The sequence below is a fragment of the Apteryx rowi genome, unplaced genomic scaffold (assembly GCF_003343035.1).
Source record: "Apteryx rowi isolate R43461 unplaced genomic scaffold, aptRow1 scaffold_71, whole genome shotgun sequence".
Lineage (NCBI taxonomy): Eukaryota > Metazoa > Chordata > Aves > Apterygiformes > Apterygidae > Apteryx > Apteryx rowi.
The window spans coordinates 2,688,552-2,701,198 of record NW_020450994.1 but is presented as its reverse complement, the minus strand read 5'-3'; the positions used below and the strand labels follow the sequence as shown (position 1 = coordinate 2,701,198).

General features: G+C 43.6%; 1 protein-coding gene across 1 annotated transcript in view; it reads right to left on the bottom strand.

The window, feature by feature from the left end:
* PDZD2 (PDZ domain containing 2) overlaps nt 1-12,647 on the bottom strand; it is a 144,306-nt gene that overhangs the window by 15,386 nt on the left and 116,273 nt on the right. Inside the window, exons 10-18 of the mRNA XM_026087276.1 lie at nt 12,562-12,635; nt 12,166-12,391; nt 10,945-11,062; nt 8,577-8,709; nt 5,999-6,080; nt 4,923-5,026; nt 4,113-4,272; nt 2,173-2,963; nt 814-958 (exon numbers count right to left, since the gene is read on the bottom strand). Coding sequence (XP_025943061.1) covers nt 814-958; nt 2,173-2,963; nt 4,113-4,272; nt 4,923-5,026; nt 5,999-6,080; nt 8,577-8,709; nt 10,945-11,062; nt 12,166-12,391; nt 12,562-12,635 — 1,833 coding nt within the window. The remainder of the gene's footprint in view (nt 1-813; nt 959-2,172; nt 2,964-4,112; nt 4,273-4,922; nt 5,027-5,998; nt 6,081-8,576; nt 8,710-10,944; nt 11,063-12,165; nt 12,392-12,561; nt 12,636-12,647) is intronic.

Genomic DNA, 12,647 nt, shown 5'->3' with positions numbered 1-12,647 from the left:
GAGTAATCTAAGGAAATGGGAACAGGCTCTGCCCTGCCAGGAATTCCTTAAAGAACAACTGGAATTGAAGCATCTGGAAGCAATTTTGGCTCCCAGGTATTAATAGGTACACAAAGAAGATCATAATTTGGAAGGAAGCAAAATATTATGTCCTTTCTGAATTTGAAAAGCGTGCTTTCTTTTTCAAACACTCATTTCCACACCACGTAATTTGTACAGCCTGCAGATACGAATAATATTGCTGTAGCAGCATAGATCAACCTCAGTGAGGAACAAAACAGACACCAACGTCCCAATTTAAACTAGATTTTATATATATATATATATATATATATGAAACGTGCAAACATTTTGATAAGATTCCAGTTCTTATCTTGGATTTTCTGCTTCTCCTTTTTGCACATTAGACAATTTTGACTCATGAAAGGAAAAGAAAAAGAAGGATTTTATCATCCTATTGTGTGTTCACAAAAACACAACTTAAGCTTCAGCTTTTAAAGGAGACAGATGTGATTATAAAGAGTCAAAATATTTACCGAACAAGCACAGCAATAAAATTGGCTGTCAGTGCATCACTGCTGCTGAGTTAACTCCAGGTCTGCATGAGATGACTCAGACCTCTGCACACGCTGACAGGAGGGATGTACTATAAATGGGAGCTTTGAGCACTTCACACAGGATTAGGTTTCCATCCCTCACCATGGTGCTAGAGGGGACCCTGAAGCCTGGTTCAGCAATGAAGCACTCGGCCTGACTCACCAACACAGACACTGGTACTCAAAATAAATGGTATGAAAGCAAACTTCCTCTCACCTGGTGCTGCTTTCTGGATCTCCAGGGTTACAGCTGTGGGAAGACACTGCATGAGCAAGCAGATTTCCTCATAAGTCATCTTATTGACGGGGATACTGTTGATAGTGGTAATCTCATCTCCCACAGCCATCTTGCCCATTGACCCCTGATGCGATGACAAATACAAGGAAATTATAAGTACACCTCAGAAGCATYCCCACAGGAACAAAGACTGTAGGGAAGTAATTAATGGCGTAGGAGTGACATCCCCTATTTCACATCACTGCAGAGCACAGGTACCACTACCGTCAGTTTGCCAACACATAAATAAAGAGCAGACTGTGCTTTGACAGGAGAGAAATTCATGATCAATCTCAAACTGAAAGGTCAAAAGAGCTGCTGGGTTTCCAGAGAGACCGACGCGAGGATGGAGGACATAGCTCCCTTCATTTAAAGGAGTTTGGCTGAATCAGACATAGTTTCTTCAGGACTCCTTGTAGGAGCACTGTCTACCATTTTTGCATTTTGCATATGAAACATATCCCTGATTGCTATCTCCTGTTGGACCAATGGGACTCTGCTAAATGACTATAAAGTGGACAGGGACTGAGCTCTTGAGGTACAAAGCTAAATGTATTTCTCAGCACCACAGAGTAAATCAGAGGAAGGGCAGGAATAGCACCCACCACCCCAACTCTCACAGCCCAATTCAAACTGCTACAACATATCCCCTCTTTACCCCTCTAACTGGGCTAAAAACGCTGCATCCAGCTTTGTGCACCAGAATATCCTGCATCTGCACAGCTGGGCCAAGCTCAGCAATCCCGCATGCAGCATGAAGCAAGTATCCATGCTGCAATGCGTACATGTGAGAGGGGCAGAAGAGCAATGCCTTCCCGGCACCMCCACCACACCTGGCAAACCCAGCCAGCCTCCGGGCCTCCTGGCATCAGATTTGCAGAATACAGGAATACATGCAGACAAAATAATGGAGCAGGATTTAAAGCACGCACATTCCAGGTTGCAACACAGCTCATCTCTTAATGAGCATTTTTGCCACTTTTTTTTTTCTTGTTTCTAGTAAAAAGATAGAATATAAAAGAACAGTACCCCCCCAAAACTAACTGTTAATGTGAATGAATCTATACTAGTATATTTGCCTCTTGACTTTCTCAGTTTTGAATCAGCAAGGGTGCACTTCTGAATCGAAAACTCTTCCTTCAGCAGCAGTTTTAGAATGACTGGGGGTGAGACGCTGTGCCCAGCGGAGACAAATGTCTCCCTTGCACTTAGTCTCAGCAGATCACTTGCTTAACAATAACAATCCCTGCAAAGCAAAAGCAAAGCAAACCAAGGGAAATCAAGCAGTTAAAAAGTTACCCTTTCAGCAGTTCCACCCGGCCGCAGCCCTGTGACGACCACCTTTAAGGGCATGGCCTGGATTTCCAAATCCAGGCCGAAAGACTCGTGCTCATTGCGAACCAGAGTGACTATTTCACCCTGGCCCTGCCCGGYGCTGTCGGGCGCCTCAGTCTTTTTGCTGTGGGGGAGCATCCTTGCAACGGGCTTGCTGTAAGAGCCATGCTCCTCCGTCTTCTGCCTCTGAAGGCTTCGGCACTCTGTGCTCATCATGCTTTTCACTCTGGTGACAGCTCGGTGCTCCAGTTTTGGAGATCTCTTAGATTCCAGTTGTGCTTCCCGGAGCTCCTTCAAACTCAGGCTGCCGAGACGAACTTCAGGCACACTTGAGTAATCAAAYGCTATGATCGGGAAAAAAGGAGAGTCTACTTGCTCCACTGCACTATCTGCAGACTCCACAGAGCGGCTGAAGTGGGGGGAAGATGTCTCCGTGCCAACACATCTAGGCGATTCGCCTTCCTGGCTCTCGTCATCGATTTCTACGGACGAGGTTGTAATGACGAGGCCAGCATCGTCCTGGCTCTTGGCCCTCTGGCTTCTTTGCAAGTGGGAGCTTTCATCGTCATCACTAATGTCACCATCGTAGAAAACGACCCTTCGCTGCCGATGGAAGGGGCTGCGGGAAGACTTGGGGCTGTCACTGAGGATGCCGGGCCGGACAGACTCCCCATGCTTGTTGTGAACGCCAGATGACCTCCCRCTGCTTGGAGAAGCCAGACCGTTTGCTTTTGCCACTCCTGCTTCTCTAGCAGCTAGAAAAAAAAGCATTATATCTTAATCGTATTTATTTGTGATTTTTAATACCATGCATCCCACTGCAGCAGAGGACATGTGGCTTTGTTTGCAGAAGAAGCCTAACTTCCCCTCGCAAAGCAAAAAGCAGGATCTTCATGTCCTCCCTCTAAGTTATAACTACAGTACACAGCAAGAGAGATGACAGATGGCTCCACAATTTATGGGTGCTTCCTGAAATCAGTTCATGGCACATCTGGTTTTGTTTTCAGCCCATTTCTAAATTATGACTATGACCCAAAGAAGAAAGGGATGCACATACACATGTGTATTTTACTTTAAACAACTGAATTTCTTTCAAGTCTTGTTTAAATCTATGCGCAGGACTGCCTGAATCAATTTACAGTGAGTGAGAAATGCTCTCACGAACAAAAACACAAGCACACAACAATCAGTTTCAAATTAAAGACTAATTAGTCTAAGAACCCTTTTCACAGCCTTCTTAGAAAGGACTGCAGATTATTTTGTAGAAAGCTTTTTAAATAAAAATGCTTTTCAGCGTTAAATAATGAATCTGCAGAGAAAAATAAGTGGTAGACAAAGACATTACTTGAGAAGCACAGGAAAGGGAGAACAAATGTAATACCCTTTGAATCTGAAATCAGGTGCATGTCAGTAAGGAAAATATAAGATTCTTTCAGCCAATTACTATGGGGAGAAAGATACATATGCAAAACATCTGATGTCAAATTGAACATTTGATTGTTTTTACACCGCTACATGTGGTATTGCAAAGTTGTATATTTGAGGCTGCTAAGAACACTTTCATTTAAATGTAATCAATCAGATGATCATCAGCAATTTGAAAAAGATTATAATGTTGTCAATCTAGTTTCAGCCAGAGCAACCAAAAAAAAAAGTCATTCTCATGTAATCAGAGCAGCAATTTGGACAAACTACCATGGAAACAGGCATTTATGCGCACTGTTGYAAACCCCATCCATTTTCCAAAACTTCGTATGAGCAGCGCTGGTTTGCACCATGCTGGCAGACATTGTCCTACCAACAAAGGAATCACYGGGTCTCTTCGGTAAAGCAAACCAGAGCTCAGTGACCACCCCCACATCAGACAAAYGGCCAGACAGACTTCCATCGCTTTCTCAGGTTACCGGGAGGGAGAGAGCTGTCATCCAACAAACTGTTCCTGCTCTTCTGACGGAGCTGCTCCTCATCGCAGGAGCCGGCTACAGCGTCGGAGAACRACAGCTGGCTCGGGCCATCATGCGAGAAGTACTGGGAAAGTTCTGCCTCCGAACTGATGGATCCCTGCTGAAAACAAGYGCGGCCGGTGACTGGTGGTCATTTCTGCATAACGCCCCTATCTGCCCACAAGCACTAACAACCCYGCTCACATCACCCTTGTCAATGAAGTAAGTTTAACAACAATTTTAAAAACAGAGGAACTGACGGTGCGCTGAGGGCCAAATGGTCAAACACAAATTGCTGAAATGCAGCACATCAATCCATTTTTAGCTAATATAATAACTTTTTTTTTTTTTTTGTCAAATCCCCCTAGAAGCAAGGGATGAAACCATTCACTTCCATAATTCTCTTTGCATACCTTCTTCACTGAGAGAAGGGAAGGATTTGTACTTCCGGACACAGCTCATACGGTTTCTTTGGCTTTCCCAGGAAAAACGGAGACTTTCCCCCTACAATGGCTATGTATAGAGACCAAGCGCTCAACCTGCCTACAGGGTTTGGTCTCTTCTGCCATCTTTGGTTTCTTCTTCCATCTTCTGCCATCTCATCTCTTCTGCCCTACCGTCATGCTTCAAACATGTGGCTTAAGAAACAAACCCCTTTATGAGGCACGTGTGACAGGGAAGGAGCACAGAGGTTTGGTTTKGAACAATTTAATCCTTGGGTAAGAGCTGAATTTGAAGCAGAGCTGTTTTTATTGCATTTATGTCTTTTACCCGGCTTGCTGGCTCCAGGAAGCGTTTCATAGTCCAGCTGAGGGGAGATGAGGTCTCTCCTTGTTTGGCTTTCACACTGGGCGAGGGGCTTTTTTGTACAGCTCCTGTTAAGCACAGTTCAGTTAGATGCCAAAAGTTATAGTAGCAGCCCATGTATCCAAACAAGCTCCTCATTCACCATCTGAGCTGGGGGCTGCACTTATTCCCACTTATTATCTGAATTGCTTAAATAAAGTGAGATTTACTTAACATTTCACAAGCTCGCCCTCAGATCAAGCAAAACATTATCACAGAAACCCATTACACCAGCCAGGCACAGGACAGAGCTATGAAGAGGAGACAAACAGAAGAGTCTCCCTCACCTGCTGGAGCACACTGCTGATGAGGTGCAACTGCAGAAGACAAATTAGTGGCCAAGGGCAAGGTCTACTGCAAAAAGGTCCTAGCTGTCAGTGATATACAAAGGATAATTACAAATGCCTTAAAAATCTTAAAATCACCTCACAGGTCATTCTGCCATTACCAAGAGTTTGCTTTGATCTGTAAGATTTYAGGAAATGCTACAGCTGAGGTTCAAAACCATCAGGCATATACCAGAGCACAGCATTTTGATGTGATCTCTAAGATTAAGATGGAGTTAAAACATATAGTCCAGTATGTGATACCTGCACTCCTTCAAATGGCTACACTAATACTTTTTTTTTTTTTTTTTTTTTGTCATCTATAAGGATAAATATGATGGATGGAGTTGACTCCTCCCACCCTTTCCCTATCAGGACATTCTCCTTCCAAGAAATCCCAAAGAGAAGATGAAGCAACTTCCTCTTGGCACCCCACCTTTCAGATTATGGCAGCCTGCCTAGACAAATCCAAAGCAAATAACAAGACCTACAGAGTGGATTCATGTGAAACAGGATTTTTTTGCTGAAAGTTTTGCAGTGGGCAGAGCAATCGCAACCGCCAAACTGTTCAGTTTGAGGGCCCTCAAAATATTGATGGTGAGGAATCCACAAGCATATCCTTAACCCTTCACACACCTGGAAAAGAACAAATATTAGGAGAGAACATGCTGTTACCTGTACCATGAGAGGAGCTGGTATCCTTGCTCTCTCGATGAGTAGTGCGTGCTATTGCTTCATCCATCTCCTGCTCAGAAACCTAAGGTTTAGTAGAAGACAAGAGATCAGTATTGGATAGAAGAAGTGAAGATGAGAGTCTGACCRCTTATCACTACAAATACACGATTCATTTCAGATATGCTCCTGTATTAAAGCCTCAGCAAAGAGGAGCTAGCTGAGCGCTCCTAAGTTCTGGCCTCTGACTCAGATCCCCTCCACGCCATTCCTCTGCAGAAACCGGGAAGTAGAAACCAGCCGACTTCATGAAGACGACGTCCAAGTGCCACATTAAGTAAACAAATAAAACTGCACCAGGCTTAAAGTAATCAAATGAAGCCATTACGGCACAGTTTTAACTCAATTAAACACTGTACATTGATTTATTGAGAAATATTACTTTAAAATAGACAAAGGCTGCTTTGTACAAGCCTACGTCAGCAACAGAAGACATTCAGCACTTAAAGAACCTACCGGAAGAAAGCCAGACTTCCTGAGATATTAGCTGCCTTTTTAATTTTCATTTCTCCTCATCTTCTTAAGAAAACTAAATCAGTAATCGGTACTTAATGTTTTCTCCGACTTAAGAATAATACTGGACTACAATACTTGAAGTATGCTAATTATGTCCTGAATTACTGCAGTGCACTTAATTCTTATTACTAGAAAACTCCACGTAATTTTAGAACAGAAACAGCTAGTCTGCAGGAGTATGTATTTAAAAACAGAAAGCAAGGYAATTCTGTCTAAAGTGATTTCTTTACATTAATTAAAATTTAGCATAAAGAGAGATGAGAAACTTGAATCTTTCTGAACCATGAAAATTTGAAAGATTCCTAAGCAAACTCAGCAATTTCAGCATAGTTTAAATGCCACATTCACTCAGAATAACAAGAAGAAAGAAAATTTTGTGGTATTTCTCTTGGAAGCACATGAAAATACCTAATTGAATATATTCAGCACCAAAACGTACCGTGGACCTTTTGTGTCATGAAATGAGAGATTAAGTATAAAGATGTCTAAAACAACATGAACCTCTGTAGAAATATCTCTCTGCTTTCCGCCTGTGGCATGACCTTACAGGAAACTCAAAATCTCCTGGCTCCCGGGGCACAGAGTCCTCCAAGGACRTGGATCATGCATATTCGTGCAGCATATGCTCCAGGACCTTTGCACCAGCCTTGGTGTACAAGACGTCCTGAGCACAAAACCAGGCGCAGGTCGGACTGCAGCACTACGGATAAGATGGAGGTACGGGGTGAAGGTGCAACCCGTTAGACCGACGTGGCCCCGGTGCAAGGAGGCACAACGTGCTTGAAGGTGCCATCGCAGSGGGTTGTGGGGTGCTTGCACACCCAGCCTCGTGTCTGCTGGTAGGCAAAACACGGACGGTCTCTTCTTTGTTTATCTAAAAGYAACAAAAATCCACCCTCCTGCAAGCTCTAACAATTCCGCTTTTTAGCACCAGGGATCCACTTAATAGGTTCCTGGGTATGCTTTGGGTACCCGCTGCCCGGGTATGCTTTGCCAATGCAACCAATTGCATCGGCTATAGGCCCAACTCTTACCCTCTCCCATGCTTACCTTTAACCAACAGAGCCACGGCCTCTTTCTTTTTAGCATCACAAAACTTTGTCGCAATGATAACAAAGCCGGGGCAGCAGGCATCAAATTGCCTATTGTTGTATATTTGATTTAGCAGAAAATACACAATTAATTATAAAATAAATCCACATCTAGGAGAACTCGGGTTTCTTCTGAAGGTCTCTATTTGTAGTTAGGAGTTCAAAAGTCAGAGCTCTCTGGACTCCCTAATGCAAATATTTTTACAGCTTCATTCCTGTTTAAACAGGAAGGTTTTGTACACTCATGAAATTCTTTGAAATATTGAAATAAAAGAAGTTATTATTCCCTATAGCTTGGTTAAATGGGTTTGATCTTCTATCATCTTTTTTTTTTAATTACTTGAAAATAATCACTCACTTTGTAAACACAGGCTTATTTCTTATTTTCAAATTACTCTTGTACAGATTTCTCGGTAGCAGTACATTCCAGATTCTCTTTTTCTAGTTCCTAAAGGAAAACTTTGGTCCTTGGACAGATTTTACTTTTTTAAAAACAGTATTCGTATTACTTTACTATATTTGATCAGTTCAATCTGGTGATGTTTATATTCCTGGCCCAAATTATATTCTACTCAAACACAGACTAACTACAACATAACTTTAAGAAGGAAGAAGACATAGGCCATATTTGAGTTGCCGCTTGGTCCAAATATGAAGAATGAGGGGAACACTTCACTCAAGCAGTTCCAGGAAAATCGYATTTGATCAACGGGTGACTAAGTGAAAAGCAGCAAGGAAGCTCTAACATTGCTACAACTTGCTTCATTGCAATCCTTTAGCCTGACTTCTTGCACAACGCACGCCACAGAGAGAAAACTCCAAAATTCTTCCTCGCTGCTTTTCAGAGAGCAAGCCGCAAATTACAGCACAAGATGAAAACACCACATAGGTACCCCGACACGTTTCCTCCTCACCTTCGGGTTAGGATGCCGACTAATGATAAGGCTGACTGGACCCGGACCACACTCACTCAGAATGGCATAGGCTTCGCTCAGCGCTGCGTGGCGCAGGCTCACTGAATCCGCCTCCAGGATCTGATCACCCCGGCTGCAGGGAGAAATACAGCTAGTTAATCACATCTGCYTCATACAGAAACACTTGTGCTCTTGACTGGTAGCCAAACTTTTTCAAAGATACAACTATTCGGAAAAGATCTGATTTCGAAAGCCACCAGTGTTGCTCTTGCTCCCAGTGACACAAACAGTTTGAGTCCTGTTGAACTTCAGGAGGGAGGTCCAGGGCTCCTTTTTGCACTTACTGTCAGCGCTACAAACCCTAGTAAATCAACAGAGAAAACTGGCTGCATTCGAACTAGGATGAAAGCAAACTTCAGTTCCAGTTCTGCATCCTGATACTTGTTGAGTACAGGGGGAAAAAAAAAAAAAAAAATCAGATTCAGATGGGCTGTTCCTTACCATCATATTGAACTACTTAACACAAATACCAACAAGAAGTTCATAAGTTAGATATGAGTTTAGAAATGACTTGAGAAAAAAATTGGGCGAGATAAGCTTGTATTTGCTTCAAATTAAAGTACAGAACCCACTTAGAAAAAAAACCCCTTCATCTGAGAGGAAGAATAAATTGTTTTGCTTTGTTTTTCCAATTTCTTAACTCTTGATCATTGGTGCTCAGACATCTGGAACTATTCAAAAGAAAAGATTATCAACTAGGGATATCATTAAAGCATTCTCTGTAATTACTAAAGCATTTACTTTAAATAGACATTTTCAAACAATCCACTGATGCTGATTTATGCTGGATTAGCTGTGACAATGGAAATGAAATTGCACTATAAGTCTTCACGCCAAAGTCAAAATGGCAATTGCACATGGCAGCCTTTCAGTGGCCCGTATTCTGGTATGGGCTCAAGAAAGCAAAAGGGCGATCAACTGCTGTGAAATCATGTCACTGCTTTGCCTGTCCTTCCGATTTAAACAACTATTAGAAACTATGAAAACGGAATCACTTATACAAGCACAGGATTGATAGGGAGGAGCTGGGTTCAAACCCTTCCTGGTATTGCAAAGCCCGTATCTGATTAATGAGGTTTTCCAGAATCAAAACCATCCTCTTAGTTTTGGCTTATGGAACCATAAACTGCTGATGGGACAACAGGAGCAATGTCTCAAAGAAGCAAGCTAGAAAACTGGGAAGCATGCCTGGATATAATCAATCACATAATCTAATAAACGATACAGCTGTTACATACAGGCACAACCAGCACTGCAATCTTTTCCAAAAGGGCTTACAAGAAAGCAAGTCAGTATTAAAGTACTGTCTCCTCTAGACGTTTCTATTTRGTAGCAACTTTGAAGAGTTTTGGCAGGAATGCAACCATAAAATTATCTTGTTCCCCCATTCCAAAACTCAACTTCCTCTATCGCAGTTTTCCTAGCAAGCGAGGGCCATTGCATGMACAGGGAACAGAGAGCTCTCCCTCTCCACCAGCGAGTGCGTGAAAGCAAGGCTGCTGCAGAGCCTCTCCACACCAGCACTCACGGCACAAGCTTGGTGCGGATCACGCGGCCTCGCTGCCCTGAGTGCAGCCCTCCCTCCCCAGCGCTGCTCCAAGCGCCCCCAAGCATTTATGCAGGGATGCAGAAAAATGGGAGGCCTTGGAAATTTTCCTCCAAGGGTTTTTAAAAATGAGGACCCAAGGAACGGAACAAAAAATAACTTTCTGTCACTTAATGCAGTGTAAAGCACAAGGGAATCCCAGGAACAATTTCTCTTTCTCTTACAGTTCCTTGTAGCCATTCCAGTTTCCCAGCGGAGTGCACGGGACGGGCAGGTCGACCTGCCGTGCTTCTGTCAGACAGTAAGGGCAGAAAAGCTCTGCTGCAGCCATGGGCACAGTGCGCTGCAAGAAACTCCCCCCACCTCTTCTTAAGAGTTTCAGGTGACCGAGCTTTTAACAGAGCTCTGCAAATATCCTGCCAATTTGGAGTCTCTGGCTGCAGCTCTGATAAAAATTGATGAAGCTGCATTTCTGGCTGTTCCCCCTTCCTGAAGGGTGCTATTAGGCTCAGTTTTCTATACAGAGAATAAAAACCAAAAACAAAAAAACCCCCAAATCTTAATGATCTTGCTGCTTCCATGACACAGAAGAATGTCTCTTGGGTATTAAATACCACTTTGGAATGTCTTTATTTAAATGTTTTCTTTCTGGTGAACACTTAAGTATAAATCCCCTCCCTGCTACATCAACTGATTGGTGAAAACAAGGTCTCAAATCATGTTATTGTAAAACTACTCCAGCATGTTTTTGCTTTAACTAACCTTAATCTGCCATCCATTTTAGCCACTGATCCTGGGGCCAGGCTGTGAATGTATATCCCTGGAGAACTATTTTCCAGCGTGAGACAACAGGCACCAATGCCTAGCCCAACCCCTGGCTCTGTGAAAAACAAAAAGTACAAAGAAAAGTCCTGTTGAGTCTCTGCAGATTGTAATCACACTGGACACACAAGTGTTTGTGTTCCCACATCACATCTGAGACCAAGAATCACGTATTGTTTCAGGGCTGGCCTTAGGTGCAGGCATTCAGGAAGCCAAGACCCACAGTGGCAATCAGGACTGAAAATATATGATCTTGACTGTTTTCTGAGGTCCATCGTTGAGAGGACTAACTCTACTCCCGGCAAATTTTCGGAGTACCTTGGGAGCTGCCTGGGCCTGGAAATGTCACAGAAGGTCTGATCAGGTCTGAGACACAAAGGAATGGGAGAACAGTAAAATAAAGATGTCACTTTTAAAATTATTTCGGAAAATGTGAGAAGACACTGCCAACTGTAAGACTCGTTAAAATTTCATTAAATATCTGCATGGCATCCCTCAACAAAGAGGCATGAAGAAGGGTAAGAAGTCATCTGTGGTTTAATTATTTCCCCTGTTCATTTTCACCTCTGCCTTCCTTCATGGAACAGGGTACCTGAAATAGGAGTTACCRGATTTCTGACCTTCTTTCTCCACGTTTTTAGTCCAACCTTTAAAGTCATCACTCAAGCCTTTAAGATAGATATAGCCATCCCACCACATACAGTGTATACTCCAAGTTTACCCTGTACTATTATTGTTAATGAGAGAAGTCCTCATGAAGGAGTTCAGATAGCTCATCTGGGCAATCCTGAATGCACTGCGTAGGTTAGCCACCTTCAGGGCTGCCCTTTACTAGAAGGACATGGTCATTTGGGCTACAGAGAGGCTGATTCACATTTGGGCTGGCACCTCGCAGCCTCTCCCTTGTAGCAGTGTCCATGCTGCTGAAAGGAAGAGCCTCCTCTTGACTCTGGGAGAAGCAAAATGTGAAATGGGGACCTCTTCAAAGGGCTCTGCATCAGAGGATGTTTTTTTCCACCATCCTGTGGTTCACAGAGAGCTCTCCAAGACCAGAATGACATGGGTAGGTGCCCTGGGTATTAGAACCATTAGCATATTCCCAGAAACTCCCCCAATAAACAGGGCTGCATTCTCCGAGGGCATTTCAATGAACCTTCACACCTTTATTGAGCGTCACATCCATGACAATCCTATCCTTCGGGCCGGGGCCTTTGCGGCTGGAGGAGGAGCCGTCTGTGTCATCGGAGCAGGGGACGGGAGTGCCTCCGCTGGCACTGGAGCTGGGCGAGCTGGACCGGCTCAGCAAGGTGGGAGTTGCACAGGGCGTGAGACTGGGGCTGCGCAGCCTCGTGCGCACAGTGAGGGTCACCACACCTTTCTTGAGTTGCTAGAGAGACATCAGAGAAATAGCCAAATAAGATGATGCGAGATGACAACATTTGCCGGTAAACCCGCATACAGTAAATTGTGGCAGCGAAAGAATAAAGCTGAAGGTGCTAAATGGCACTGAATGAAGAGAAGCACGGACATCTCTCTTACTACATCTACGGTTGTTACCTTAAACCTCTGAATGGCCTCCTGGTGGGTCAGCCCTTGTAAAGATTCTCCATTAACTTCTAGTATTTCATCCCCTGGAAGTCAGA